At 43.5% G+C, this 15700-nt stretch overlaps 1 protein-coding gene across 1 annotated transcript in view; it reads right to left on the reverse strand.

Annotated features, from left to right (window-relative positions):
- Positions 1 to 4441: 4441 nt before the first annotated feature.
- Positions 4442 to 15700, reverse strand: part of Dnajc5b (DnaJ heat shock protein family (Hsp40) member C5 beta) — a 43451-nt gene continuing 32192 nt past the window's right edge. Inside the window, exons 3-4 of the mRNA XM_050142149.1 lie at positions 14927 to 15098; positions 4442 to 4536 (exon numbers count right to left, since the gene is read on the reverse strand). Coding sequence (XP_049998106.1) covers positions 4442 to 4536; positions 14927 to 15098 — 267 coding nt within the window. The remainder of the gene's footprint in view (positions 4537 to 14926; positions 15099 to 15700) is intronic.

The raw sequence follows: 15700 nt of genomic DNA on the forward strand, positions 1-15700 counted from the left end.
TATATAGAGAGAGAGAGAGAGAGAGAGAGAGAGAGAGAGAAAACAGAGTCAGTGAGAAGCCATTTAACTGCCCGTAGGAGATAGACTCCTCTGCCGGGGCCTGCCAAAACTTTGTCAGAGTCTGGGCTTCCAGAAAATGAACAAGCAGCCTCCCCCAACAAATTAGTGCAGCAATGAAAATTGAATGAGATAATAGGCTAATTAGTGTGAACTTACTCACACTAATAAATAACAATAATAATAATAATGAGTAAGAGAGTGAATACTTGTGAGCTATTATTTATGGACAATTTACATTGGCTATAGATTTTTGTATATTGATACAAGTTCAAATTATATTTGTTATATTGGATATGCTCCTGTTTCTTACAATATTTGTACACCAATGCAAAGTTATTTTGTCAGATTGTATGCATGTATATTTCTACCTCTGTTTAAGACATTTTGTATACTGATGCAATTTTAGGATCTTTTTAAAAATAAATCTTTATTTATTACATATACAGTGTTTTGCTTGCATGTATACTTGTAGGCCAGAAGAAGGCACTAGATCTCATTACAGATGGTTGTGAGTCACCATATGGTTGCCAGGAACTGAACTCAGGACCTTTGGAAGAGCAGCCAGTGCTCTTAACTGCTGAGCCAGTTTTCCAGCCCCTTTAGGATCTTTTTATCATATTGCATTATATATTTCTACCTCTGATCAAGACACTTATATACTGTTTACATTTTGAGGTCATTGCCCTCATTAACTTCACAGTTGTTTAAAGATTGTTTAATATTCTGATATAAAGTCTTCGTCTTTAAGTTATATAGGTATTAGGTATTATAGGTCAATAGTCGTTCATGTTTGTCATACTTATAGTCAGAATACTTAGGTTCTTTAGATACATAGAGATTGTAGTCTACACTTTGGGACTTTGGATTAAGAAAGCGACCAAATGCTTTAAGTGGGGGGTTAATGGGCCATACCAGTAGGAGCAAGAAAGACAGTGATAATGAAGATGATTTGAACTGTGGGGGCCTGGCTCAAAACGTTTCAGAGGAGAAGAGCATTAATATGTGGCCTACAGTTCATTCGTATGACACCTTGTTGAAGAATGTGACTACTTTCTGCCCTTGTCCGAAAAATCTGGCCTGAGACTAAAATTGAAGAGTTATAGATCAATGGCTTTGGCAGAGAGGCTTTCCAGACAGCCTAGCAGTGACTGTCCTGCGTGGCTATTGGTGGTCATGCTTATGCATCTCTACAATGAAAGGATCACGCAGAGCAAGGAAAAAAAATCTAAAACGTACAATCTGAGGAGAAAAGGGGCACCAGGAAGTGTAAATAGGTTAAAGAAAAGCCTGACACTGCTACATGAATAAAGGGAGCGGTCACCTCAGAGCAAGACCCCACCTCACTAGGTTTCCAACACGTGAAGGGGAATTAAAGAAAAGCTTGGGGCCAGGTGTGGTGGTGCACATCTTTAATCCCAGCACTCAAAGGGCAGAAGTTAGTGGACCTCTACGTTTGAAGCCAGTCTAGTCTACAGAGTGAGTTCTAGGTCAGCCAAGCTTAGGCAGTGAAGGAAACCACTGAAAACAGAAAGCTGGTGAAGATGTAATTGAACAAGGGGGCCCTGCTCCAGCCCCAGCAAGCGGAAGGACTTTGCAGCTTTGGCCAGGTGGTTCTGGCTCTCGAGTCAAGAATACAAGAAAGGCGTTATGGAATCTCCCTCCATGGCTAAAGAAAGTCACTGAGGCCAGGTGTATGTCGGGGTGTCCCCGCATGGAGGCCTAGAGAGACCATTTTATGAAGCTGTGAAGAAGCCTGGATTGCCTTGGAGAAACCAAGATGTTGGAGACCCCAGGGTCCTGGTCTACCTGCCAAGGAAAACTGCTAGCAGGGAATTGAACCAGTCCAAGAAAGAGAAGTGCATTACAGTCAACAAATCTGAAAGGAGTTGGAGATCTGAAGGGCACTCTGACATCAGACATGGAGATGCAGGATCTGGAGTTTGCCCAGCTGATTTTTGGTCTTGCTTTGGTCCAGCATTTCCTCACTATGCTCCTTTTCCTCTCTCTTGGAACGATAATGCATATTCTGTGCCATTATGTTAGAATCCCATTTGTCTTAACATGTTGAATGAAGAAAGGAAGGGGTGGCCGGCACAGAGGCGGGAGGGTGACACTGAGGGACTTCTTCATCACGTTGAGGTATGTAGCAGCCGCAGCCTCTGTGCCCTCCTCACTGACCTCCCCAAGGGACTTGTGCACAACCTTGGGCAGAAGGTTAGATGTATGTGATCTGTGTCTTGATTTTGCATGGGGTTACAGCTAAGAGATTGCCATGGGTCTCTGAAGAGACCCTGGACTTTTAAACAGTGTTGAGACTGTGATAGACTATGGAGACTTTTGAAGATGGATTGAATGCATTTCTGCATTATGATATAGCTACAAGTCTATGGTGGCCAGGGAGTGGAATGAAGAGGTTTGGATGAGACTGGCCCCCATAGACTCACAGGAAGTGACATTATTAGGCGCTGTGGCCTTGTTGGAATAGCAGAGATCTTGTTGGAGGAAGTGTGTCACTGGAGGTGTGCTTCTAGGTTTTAGACATTTAAACTATCTCTCTTCCTGCTGCCTGCTTGTCCTGATGTAGAATTCTCAGTTCCTTCTTTGGCACCATGTCTGCTTGTGTGGCACCTTGCTTCCCTCTATGATGATAGTGGACTAAACCTCTGTGCCTGTAAGCCAGCCCCAGTTAAATGGTTTCCTTTATAAAAGCAGGAATGGTCATGCTACCTCTTCACAGCAAGAGAAATCCTAAGACACTGACCTCCGAAAAAAAAAAAACTTCCACTTTTAACCCTGTTACAAATTAAAGTCTTTGGGCAATGTTAGAGAGGAAGTGGTATCTTAGCAAGCTTTATAGATGTAACTGGAGAGCCACTGATACCCCATATATAACGGTTGTAAAGAAACCTAATTGCAACCGTCCCTTAGAGACACCTGACCTGTCCTAGTGGGTGTGCCTGACTCTCTCTCGGAACACCTTCCTATTTTCAATCAGTCTGATTTTTATTCACCTGTGGCTGCCCCTGCAAACTACTGCCTAAGCCACAGGTCCTTTTCGTCTGGTCAAAGACCTCTGCAGAGAGCTCTCCAGGAAGCTGCCAGTGTAGTGTGCATCTGTATCCCTAGTGCCGGCCACACAAGGACCAGTCACCACACAGGTCAGAACTTGTTTTCTGAGTCTTCAAAACAAATCTCTCTCTGCTTTGGTGTGCAGGGGGGGAAGCTCCAGCCCCTGCACAGTTTGAGCAGAGTCTCGGGGACTCTAGAACTGTCAGAGATGTAACACTAGTTTCCACTGACGATGTATATTTAGCAGCAATTGACTATAATTTGGTAGGGTGTGGAGAAGAAACAAAAGGCAAAGGAGATGGCACTTTATGCAACATTATGCAAAAAATATAACAAGAACTTGAAAAGGAACGTTACATAAAGAACTAAGAAAGGCTCAGGAAAACGCCACACGTCGCCTTGCTGCTGTACCATTTTAGAAACAGCACATGGTTCCTTCGGCATGGTGAGATTAAAGGGATCAAACAAACATCTACCCAGGTGACTATGAAGCCTAAGATGGCTAGCACACGGAACTGATCAATATAATGGATTTTACGAAAACAGGAGTGATGCTTTGCAATATAACTTTGTAGATATTAGATCCACATCCCCTACTTCGCGTGTGTCTCTCTTTCTTATCGGCCTCATACTGGCAGGTTATCCGCAGATCATTTTCCTAAGAAAGTGGTCAATGTACTGTTTGGGGCTGGGTCAGGCTCATGCTGATTCTCTGGCTCAGTTCTAAGATTTAAGCAGGCTGAATATTTTTGTTATTTTTAAAGCCAGTCTAAAAGAATCTCCTAACCCTCATCTGTTCCTGTTTTTCCTCGGTTTTAATTGAATGCCATTTCTCTCTTAGGTCATATTTCTGTGATCTTTTAAAATATCGACAAAGAGCTCCACAAACCCAAGCTCCTCAACTCTTCTGAATATTTCGCTTACGACATGTGTGGCAAGTGTGACTATTGTGTTTAGTTAAGTAGGTGGAAAGTGTCTTTTCTTCTACAACTTTAGTCAGTGAGAAATAACATCTGGCTCACCTTAAGATCAGACTCATGGAGACTGTCCGCTGCCACAGTCTTACCGTAGGCAAGCAGCACAAAACACTCTTCAGGCCTTTATTCATCAAACTAAATGCTTTTCATTAGGAAGTCTACACAAAGAGAAAGTCTGAGAAAATTATGTAGCAATCATCTTCCCCTTAACCTAAAAACAAAATACAAATGTGAACACGTACGTTCACAGCATTTTATGGTCCCACTTCCCCACGACCACCCAGAGACAGGGCTGGACCAAGAGGAGGAGCTGTGAACCCTCCGTGGGCCCAGCATCAAGAATCTGTGCAGTAACTTCGAGATCCTTCTCTGATTAGCTGTGTCTTCTCGTTTGCATTTGTAGGCTGGAGAACAACTGGAAAGTCCATATCTGGGGAGACAAACACAAGGACACAATGATCAGACCTGCTTTTACCAAGTTCCTTTGATAATGGGGCAGAGGGTGGGCGGGGTTGAAGCAACAGCAAATCAACTCACAAGGCGTTGTCTGAGTTCTTCAAATTCTGCTATTTACAGGATTATAACAATTCCAGGGTGGACGTTGCCCATGAAAGCTGCACATGTATGAAAAATGTCATTTATATGGAGGATGGGCCCTGGAATTTTGTAGTCCATAACAGCACGCATGGCTCTAGTTGGGATAGGAATTAAAACCCAGGACTAGCTTTGGTGGGGAATCCAAGAAGCTTAACACATAAAACTAGTGTCCAAAGTAGTCACACTTGCTCCTAAGTCTTCGTGAAGTTCTGCTCTGATGCTGAGCCCAAGAAGTTTCCTTAAAAATGTTTGGAGACAAACCAATAAGCAGACAAGTTAGCAGCCTGTGTCTTTTCAGTACCCTCGTCTTCTAGAAGACACCCAGAAAACCGCTCACTGTGAAGCTGTTCAATGCAAGGTGAACTCTCAGGAATCTATCTAGCAGAAATCAGCAACTTCACATTCCACCTAACACCATAAAATTAAAGAAACTTGAACTTATAGTAAATAAACACACACACTCACACGCAACTCATACACAGTCACATACACACAAGCACACACTCACACTCGCAGAAAAAGAAAGAAACATAGGAATAATGTACATGGATTGAAAGCCAATAGTAACAACTCAAGAAAAACTAAGACCCAGAGAGACTTCCGTCTTTGCATTTATCAAACACAATATAAAAGAATTATATATTTAAAACTATCAGACTTTGAAATCAATAAAAAAGCTAGTGATTAAAGTACCTGAAACTGTATTTTAAAAAACTAAAGAGCTTTCAACAGCTAAAAAGGGGATTCATGAGGTAGAGGACCTATATGAAGAGATTATTCAGAATATATCCCAGACACAAAAGAAAACGTGATGACAGATTAAAACTGTGGAGGACAGTGTGAAGGCTTAGCCTGCATCTAATAATATGCCTTTCAGGGTGAAATCACAAAAGTAGGATGTTAATACTTGAATTCACATGTCCAAGATCCAACTGGATTATCTTACAAGGTCATCTCTCTCTCTCTCTCTCTCTGTCTCTCTCTCTCTCTCTCTTTTTTTTTTTGCTTGCTTCTCTCTCTTGGTGGTGGTGTGTGTTTGTGTGTGCGGGTGTCTGTTTATGTGGGTGTACATCTATGTGTGGACAAGTGTATGTGGAGGCCAGAAGACAGCCATAGGTATTATTCCTCGGGGGCATTCACCAAGGTCAGCCTTTGGCCTCCACACACGTGCACACACACACGGACTGAACCCTCACCACGCATACACATACCACACATACACCTATTTCTCCAACCTTCCTGGTAAATGAAGAGATAAACATTGGAGCCACGGCACTATGCCATATCCTAGGCACTGTGCCCACCGCACACACTAGATTGACACATATTTCCAGGCTGCACTGTCAAGTGTTGGCAAGGATGGGAAGTAACAGAAACTCACGTTAGCTCTTAGTGGGGATGTAAATCAACCCCTCAGTTTGCAGAACTCCTTGGTGCTATTTAATGCACTGTTGGTGTACACACTCTGTGCCTAAGGAATTCCAGTCCTGCGTGTAAATACAAACACCCCTTAGCCCTCATACACCAAGACATAAGAACAAGAACATTCCTACCAGCTGTTCGTAATGGAAATAAAGTGGAGTCTACTCAGTGTTCATCACCAATAGAATGAATGCTAAACTAGGGATGCTTTCTCAGAACATTTGAACAGGGAGAATAAATCAACGAAATCCAGACAAATAGGACCTATGATTTAGATTGTGAGTTTCAAGGTGAGCCGAATGTGAGGCAAAGCCAGACTGATTGAAAATAGAAAGGTGTTCCGGGAGAGAGTCAAGCACACCGGCAAAGTGAATCTCTGCAGTATAATGTTGAGTATAGAAAGCTACAGAAAAATGTGTCTATACAAAGAGGCCATTCATTTAAAATTGAAAGATGTGCAAAGCAAAGCATTATGCTGGTTAGGAATATGAATATGATTGTGATACCAAAATTAATAGTAGGAACTGATGACCAACAGTTCAAGGCGGTTCCTTCTAAGGAGAGTAACGTGAACAGGAACGAATGCCACAGATGAGGGCGACTTTATTTTCTCTAGTATGAAAAGTTAGGTCACAATATTTGCTTGTAGTTGTTTAATAAAAACAATAACAATTAAAAGACCCGAGAAGTGAATTAAATTAAAAAACCTCAACCACATTTCACAGACTTGGGGCTGGCACGCCCCCCTGCCTCATCAGCTAGCAGTGTGCGGCTTTCAATTAGCCAACAAAAGGCTGGAATAACTCCCACGTCCCACACTTAATATTTTGCTTTGCTTAGACCTATCACCCACTCCTGCCCCCACTCCTTGCTTCTTGTCACTGGGGAGTGTTTCAGATGACAGATGCACAATTCACCATCTCCATATGGTGGTCAAATGTCTCCCTGGACCAAAATGGATGCCAGTGGCGCTGCTCTTTGCTGTCCCGTTCCCCTAGGTCCTGGTGACCACCAATCTATTTTCTCCTCCACGAAGTCAACAGTCCTGAGTATTTTCACCAGACTGGAATCCCAGCACACTTGTCTTTTGTGCCTAGCTTCTTTCACTTACGTCACATCCCTAAGCCTGGCTCTTTAGAGAGCGTACCGGCGCTTCCCTCTGAGTCTCCACGCTTCTCTCTTGACCCCCTTTCCTCTCTTCTAGCTGTCCCTGGCACTTTTGCTCTTCTCAGGCAGACTCTTTGAGCATCCAACCACCCTGCTGATTTTGATGGGTTGAGCCTTTCCTGGTATAAACACATCTTAGTTCCAAGCTCTTTGCAAATACTGTCTTTACTGAGCCGTTACACCAATTCAATGATAAAACCATTTGGTGGAGCCCCCTAATATGACTCCCTCTACCTTGCCTGACATATATAATAATATTCACTATCTTATCCTCTAGACTCAGGGAGGGACTGTACCAAATATTTCTTATATCAAGATGTATATCAAAGGCTTGCCATCTCCACAATCCCCCACACCTTGATCTTCTATGTTTGTGCCTTGAATTTCACTTCGCTGGGGAAGCTGTGCGAGCCGGAATCCAGGTCAAGCCCTTTACTGCCAAACACTTTGACAGGTCCCGTGTTTCTCGTCTGGTAGGTTTATTGTGCCTGCAAATTGGCTCTCTCTGTATGTATTTTTACGCTTAATATTTGCCTCTAAATCTTATTTGCTAGATTTTAATCCTCAAGACTCCAGGAACCAGGTCTGCTAATGTACTGTCAGAAAGATATGAAGTACTCAATAAATATTTGATACGGAAAGATGATCTCAATCAACACACACACACATGCACGTATGCACACTGTTCTTAGTGGCTCTTGGCACCCAAACAGCAAAGGTGAACTCTGAGCTGCCTTGTTGGGGACAGTTCTGGGCTGGCTTACCCATCCTACTGCCCTGGCCTGGTGCCTGAATGCTCCATGATGTCTTTGCACTGTTGTTAGACACTGGTTCCTCATTGCAGGGAAAAGGAGACTAAGTAAGGGGCACAGAAAGAGGGAGGATGAATTTCCATGTCCCCCGGTGCCCTTTCCCTGGACAGGCAGATGAGATGGAGCTATCAGCCTTCGGTGTGCAATGCGTGTCTCTTTGTCTTGGCGGAGAACAAGAGCCATATGGCTTCTTCGACTCAGTGGTTGTGAATTTATTTGAGTTCTATCCAGGTGAGTGGCAATAACAACTAAGCAATCAACATTTTTCTGTGCTCTGAATCATACTCTTTTAGATCCAAGGTCACTACTCTAAATTCTCCTCTCCTTTAGACACTCGACTCCACCTCTTTCCATAGAAAGGAAGGCATCAATCCACAAGAAACTGTTAGTGTTTACCTGAACACTTTCGGTTGGGTTTAGTTCTATTGACTTCAACATAGAAGAGGAAAAACAAAAAACAAAACAAAAAACCTGAGTTTAGTCCTTATATTTTTGATGACTAGCTGCAATTTAGGTTTTTGTTTCTTTGATTCCTTGTTAAACATACAGAGAGGGAAGAAATAACATCACAGAATACGATTCTACCATAGCTGATGGAATTCAGATTCCTCTGTGGCCTTCAGATATCAAAGGAGTGCAGGATCTGAAAGGCCTATTTAGCCATACCTCTCAAAAGTCCACAAATTGGAGCATCTAAATGTGAGCATGTGAGAGTAAGGGGCATAATGCTTCACTGTCTTAACCCTTAAAAGACTAAAAGTCACCCAAGATGACAAGCTCTTTTGATATTGACTGACTTCTGAGAGCCTTACAATGATGGAGGAAGGACATTGGTTAATTATAATAAAGAAACTGCCTTGGCCCATTTTATTGGTTAGAACATAGGTGGGTGGAGTAAACAGAGAGAATGCTGGGAGAAAGAAGCTGAGTCAGGGAGTCGCCATGGTTCTCCCACTCCAGACAGACGCAGGTTAAGATCCTCCCTGGTAAGCCACCTTGTGGGCTACACAGAATATTAGAAATGGGTTAGATCAATATGTAAGAGCTAGCCAATAAGAAGCTGGAACTAGCCGGGCCAGGCAGTATTTAAAAGAATACAGTTTCCGTGTAATTATTTCTGGGCATAAGCTAGCCATGAGGGCGGCCGGGTGCCAGGGACGCAGCCCTGCCACTAATAATGCAACATTACAGTCCTCCTAGGTTCAAACTGGGAGGGTATTTTGAGAAAAACAGGAGAACCCATTGGCGAACGCTCCAGTTGGCTGCAAATACTAAAGGGCTGTGCTGTTAGAACTGTCTACCCTTCACTTTTTAACCAGAGTGGCTGGGTAATATTCTTCAATATCATCTAAAGAAACAGAACAACCCAAACAACTCTCTCCCATCTGCCAGCAAGTCCCACCCAGCCACATCTTAGTAGAGACTTGTACCACGTTTAAAACTGCAAAGACCCTAACAGTTCGGCAGCAGCAGCAAACAGCGGGTGTGGATGAACTACACACATGACGAAAGTGTGCAAAGACAAAGCTGCATGTGGAGAATCAGACTTGTTACATCATCTCAAAGCCAAGAGGCTTGTTACATCATCCCAAAGCCAAGAGACTTGTTACGTCATCTCAAAGCCATCAGACTTCTTATGCCATCTTAAAGGCGTCAACATTTCTCACACTTTTAAAGATGAGTCAATGAGTAGGAAGGATTTGATATTTCAAATTTAGATTTTTTTTTTACAAATTAAGAAATATAACATTTTATAATGCATTTTAAAGGTGAAATTTGAAGGGGTTAATCACGTAATTCAACCAGAAATGTACTTTTCTAGTTAATTCCTAATCTTTCCCCTCCCCCTTTTTTGTGGTATTTTCTTTCTCTTTCTTTCTTTCAACTATTTGAGGTTTCATACATGCATATAGAATGTTTTGATCAAATCCACCACTCCCCTCCACCCCCTCCCCTGCCTGTTTTTCCCTCCCAACTCTTCTCTCTGTCAACTCATGGATCACACTTAGTGATCCCATACGTGTACATGAGTACAGGTCCATCTGCTAGAGCAGTTCTCAACCTCCCTGTTGTGACCTCTTTGGGGTCAAATGACCCTTTCACAGCAGTTGCCTAAGACTGTCAAAAAACACACGTGTTTACATTATGATCCATAACAGTTGTAAAATTACATTTATAAAACAGCAGCAAAAAATAATGTTATGGTTGGGGTCCCCGCAACACGAGGAACTGTGTTAAAGGGCGGCAGCATCGGGAAGGTTGGGAACCACTGCTCTAGAGCCTGACACCGTCTCTCCAAGGCTCACAGGTCATGGCTGAAGAGAGGTTGGAAAGATTATAAGAGCCAGAAGGGAGGACTTTTTGCAGGAAAACAATATTTTCTGGGCTTGACAGGACCGTTGCTTATATGAACTCACAGAGGGTATTGCTGCCTTTACAAGACTTGTACAAGATTAAGCCATTCATGGAGGATGGGGAGGATAAAGAAGTCCCAGCTCTTGCTTACTCCTGGTCTCTTTTTGGTTGGTATAGTAAAGTGTAAGAGAAAAGTCCAGCTATAAAGTTAACTTTTATAACCTCGTATAAGTTTTATTATACTTCAACATTTCTGGATGAAGAAATAACAGGAGCAAGAAATGCTGCCTTTTTTTAAAAAAATCAGTATTCATGCCCACAAAAAAAAGTAAATTTCCAGCTTTCTCCTTCATTTATGGGCCTAACCTCTAAGCATAGCGGATGTACGACAGATGAACCCTATCAGTCCACACCCTATTCTGTCTTATCTCAATTAGCTTCTGCTTCCTGCTCCTTCCCAGGGAAATGCATTCAGTATCACCACCATTCGGACCACAGACCAGAAAACAGTTCTCAGATAGGGTCTGGTTTTCTACCTCACCGTTCTTAATTTGCGTTAAAATCGCCAGTAGGCTACACATGTCTCTGAATTAGTGGGGTGTAACTCTGAACCCCGCTATTCCAAGTACCACACAGGAAGCACAGATCCGCCACCAGGTGCTTGCACTAGGGAACAATGGTGGATTCAGTGCACAGCTGATGCGACTTCAGAAGCCCCAGAGACCCTTTCCAATGCAGAACCTTCTAAGGGTCTATTTGTACAGACTGGGATCAAAAGACATTTAAAAAAAATCAAAATCAGTAAAAGCCCTGTCTCTTTCCACGCTGGCTTTTTTCACGGCATCTCTTTCTGACAACAGGACCTAGTAAGAGATTTGATCAAAGGAAGACTGAATTGAAGATGAGTTTTGCTTGAGTTCAGGGGGACTTGATTCTGTGGTTTGGAGCAAGTCTGGTTATAGCTCATTGCTGCCTACACAGGTGTAGGGATGGCTTAAAGAGCTGCTACAGCTCACTACGCCAACCCATGTCCCAGGAGAATGTTAAAACCCATGCCAGAGCCTGTGACACATCATATGTGAGTGTCCTCTAAACTCTGACCCCAGGGGCACTAGGTGTCGTGATGCCGACAAGCTTCAAAATATACAGAATGAAGAAGCTGTCTGTGGAAACAGCTTCTAAATTGTACATCTTAAGTGAATCAAGTAAACTAGACAGGTTTCCCAAATTTTACAATTATCTCTAATCTTATGAAACACTGTCAACTTGAGTCGTAAAGCTAGAAGAAACTTTTCTAATTCACCAATAATAAAAAAAGTAAATTTTGGTCAAATACAGTAAAGGCAGAATTATTTTTATATTTTCTACAGAAAATGATATAGCACATTTATGCTATATGAATATGCAATCAAACAACATACAGCCATAGGAAAATATCATATAGTTGAGCTGGGTATCTTATAGTTGTTTTTTTTCCCGATTTTGTGACATGCATGGTATTTGTCCATTTTTAAGCACATTAATTTGCTATGGTTCCTTTATCTCATTTTAAGCAAATACTCACGTTCAGAACTTTGTGGGTTTAAGAGGCCTACCCAGACTGTAAAAATTCCAGGACCATAAAACCTGGGTCACGTATAAACACTTATAAATAAGAGCAGGCTGTTCCTTTGTGTTGAGGATCTTTTGACACTGTGGGATAGGATGACGGATCTGACCTCTGTGATGGAGTCTGCAGCTCTGGAGCATCAGAACAGTGAGACAAGCACAGACCCATCACCAATCACCCAGCAGGGAGGAACTCTAGGGAGGACCTGGCACCTCGTCTAAGTTTCCATTCCAGAGAAGAGATTTTCTACCAAGGTCTACTGCAATGACCTGCTGGAGTCTTCTCCAGCAGAGGAAGGGCAGCGAGGCCTTTCGGGTACGTGTGGACACTGGACTCAGCAGATCTGGGTTTAATTCACCTGCGTTAGGTTTTTCCACTACAAACAAAAAGCTAGGGATTACAAGTGCAATGGCCTGTCTCAAGACACCATAGTGAAAAACTCTTTGCTTTGCATTCTGACTTTAAACACTGTAAAAATTGATGCAGCCCAGAATAAAAAGAAGGAAGATGAAAACGTTAAGACAACATCAGTGCAGAAGCTGACTTTCTCCTCTCCCTGTCTCTCCCTGTTTTGTCAGTGGCTGAGTATTGGACTGACGGATTGGGGTAATGGGGAGCTAGATCATAGGTAAATACAGCCAGTAATCCCTGACACGGTATTGTAATGCTGCACCCCCAGAGACATCACACCATACCCCAGAGACCACCCGTGCACCCCATCTCTTCCCTTGTAGGAACTGCCATTTCAGTTTTATTAAAAGTCAGTTTACTGGTTTTCCTGGGATGTCACACCCAGAGAAAAGGAGTCGTAGCCACAGAAATGATGTGTGGCATTTTCTTCTTAACCCTTAAGCACCCCCTTCACAAGAGCCTGTGTGGCCCCTGCCCTGTAAGCACTTGTGAGCACATTGTGACGCAGACCCCACCTCCCCCCAATGAGAAGGCCTTGCCATGCAATTAGCACTGCTTAGTTCATTTGCTAGCACCCTGCATGCCTGACTCTGTGCACGCTCACGAAAAGGTTGAACATTTGCCACTGTCTATTCCAAATAACACAGGAAAAGTGCAATCAGTGTATTTCACCGTCAGGCCACAGTTCGGTTCCAATATGATGACATGAAATGACCAGACTACTTGTAGTTGCTGGATGACTGTGCCCATAGCAAGATGTTACAGTTAGTAGGAAAACAAAACAAAAAAATGACAACAAAAACCAAACCTAAACAAATGAACAAAAAGCTCTCTGCCCTCCCTGAGCTCCCAATTCTGAGTCTGGGATTCAGTACTAGTCACATGATTAAAGACCCCCTTTTGCTGAAGTCTGGATGGTTCACGCACCCCAGATGTTACTTAGCATCACATCTGACGGGACGCACAGGCATACAGAAGCCTTTAAGTAGTCTCTGGTGCTGTTTCAGTGTGACCAGAGAACCATAGGAGAGCACCATTCTGGTTCCCAGAATTGCTGAGAACAGTGGTTTCTTTCAATTATCAAGTAATCCCTTCCATTGTTTGGGGGACGTGGGAGTAGGATTTAGTGATAAATTCTGCACCCCAAGATGATAACATATTCCACAGGAACAAAAGACGGTGAGAATGACTTCAAGACAATATAATGACTGGCTTAATCCTAGATGGCTTAAACAAAGACATCGTACAAAGACTGCAAAATATCTCTGGTGTTTTGAATTCGGTGAGATCTTTCTTTACAGTTTTTTTACATTTTTTTCTGGCTATTATGAACTTGAAGAATGAAGTAATACAGCACAGAGATGTGGGCACACAGACGGACAGACAGAGGTGGCTGGGCAGAGAGGAGATGTGTGCACACAGACGGACAGACAGAGGTGGCTGGGCAGAGAGGAGATGTGTGCACACAGATGGACAGACAGAAATGTTTGAGCAAGCTGAGTTCATTCTTCACACTGCTGTGAAGCTATCTTTGAGTGTGCATGTGAGCAAGGGAGGAGTCTCACTCCTGTGCCATTCCCAGATCATCACGCAACAATACAAAGGAAGAACAGTCAAGGCTGTGGCTTCTCAGTCCCGTGTATTTCAACGGGTATCCTAAAGACTGAAGTGTATCTTTGGAGAGCAAGTTCTACCTTAGCTTGTTGTGGGATATTAATCTAAGATGTGCTACATGTGTTATGGAATGTTTGTTCAAAGATGCAAAGATGTGTTGCATTCTTTTATGTTGCATTTGTTCAACTCTATGAAGCTGTGTTACTTTTCCTGTCTAAAGCACCTGATTGGTCTAATAAATAGCTTCCAATAGCTAGGCAGGAGAGAGAAAGAGTCGGGGCTGCCAGGCAGAGAGAACAAATAGAAGAGGGAGGAGAGAGAAAAGAAGGAGGAAAGGAGGTGCCAGGAGCCAGCGACCTAGCCACACAGTCAGCCATAGGGTAAGAAGTAAAGAAAGACATATAGAACAGAGAAAGGTAAAAGTCAGAGGCCAAAGGTAGACTGGATAATTTAAGTTAAGAACAGCTGGCTAGAAACAAGCCAAGCTGCATTCCAGCATTAATAAGTAAAATAACTCTCCATGTATTTATTTGGGAACTGGGTGGTGGGGCCCTGAAGACTCTCACCCAGAACTCGTTTCTCTTGTAAAGAGATGGTGAACTGTACTTGCCTTACGACATCATGGGTGTTTAATAATTTCTCTCTAATAATGTTAAGTTTAACCTTTCTCTAAGGTCAGTCAAGGTCAATGCCCCTCATCTTCTCCCAGATATCCACCATACTGGTAGTCTTGGCGGAGTGACCCTGTATGGCCACTGCGCCTGTTACTTTAGTAAGACCTAGCGCCTGCTCCGATCTGTACCATGGCGCCCGCGCCCTCTACGCTCAACTACCTTCTTTCATGTCAGTCCTGATTTGTTCCTCAAGGTCCTCTGGTGACACGTAGAAGTCCTCTTCTGGGGCCCATGACTTTGGCCGACAGTGTCCACAACAACAGTTGCAGCAGCAGCAAAGGCAGCAGCAAAAATAGCAGCCTGTCAGGAGGCCGATGATGATGAACAGGGTCTAGGGAAAACAGAGAGGCCAAGTTCTGAGGGAGGGGCATGGAGAAGGCGACCCCAGAAACAAAGTCTGTAGCTGTGCACCCGAGAGACTTAAAGACATCTCCGCATACCGGAAATGCCACACACTCGCCCTTAGCCTCATCCCTGTGGGAGCCATCTTTTACGTTCCATTCTCAAGAACGTTTACACAAATGAACCCTGGAGGAAATTACTCTCAGTCAGAGCCATGAAGTTCAGCATTTTCTTCCTTTTTTCTTAGGCTGTTGTGGGTACTAAGAGCGAGGAAAGGAAAACAGAACCCAAACCAACGACTGCACAGAATACCCACTGGCCACGTGAACTAGTACTGCTGTCTTATTCAATGGAAGTCAGTTACCACCATGAAAGCGCTGCAGGGTGGTGCTCCCTGCACTGCCTCCCCTGCTGCCCCACACAGTTTGTAACCTGGTCCTGCATAGCCTCCCCAGACCTCTCCCCCTTCTCACTCCCTTCCCTGTTTGGGCTGAGGACTTTGTGGGTTCTGCTCAGTGACTCTGATGTCGCTTCAAGAACCTCCTATTGGCCGCTCCACCCCCTCCCTTGCTTCCTTTCCCTCCACCCTGT

The sequence above is a fragment of the Alexandromys fortis genome, unplaced genomic scaffold (genome assembly GCF_014885135.2).
Source record: "Alexandromys fortis isolate MF-2015 unplaced genomic scaffold, M_Fortis_MF-2015_v1.1 scaffold_41, whole genome shotgun sequence".
NCBI lineage: Eukaryota > Metazoa > Chordata > Mammalia > Rodentia > Cricetidae > Alexandromys > Alexandromys fortis.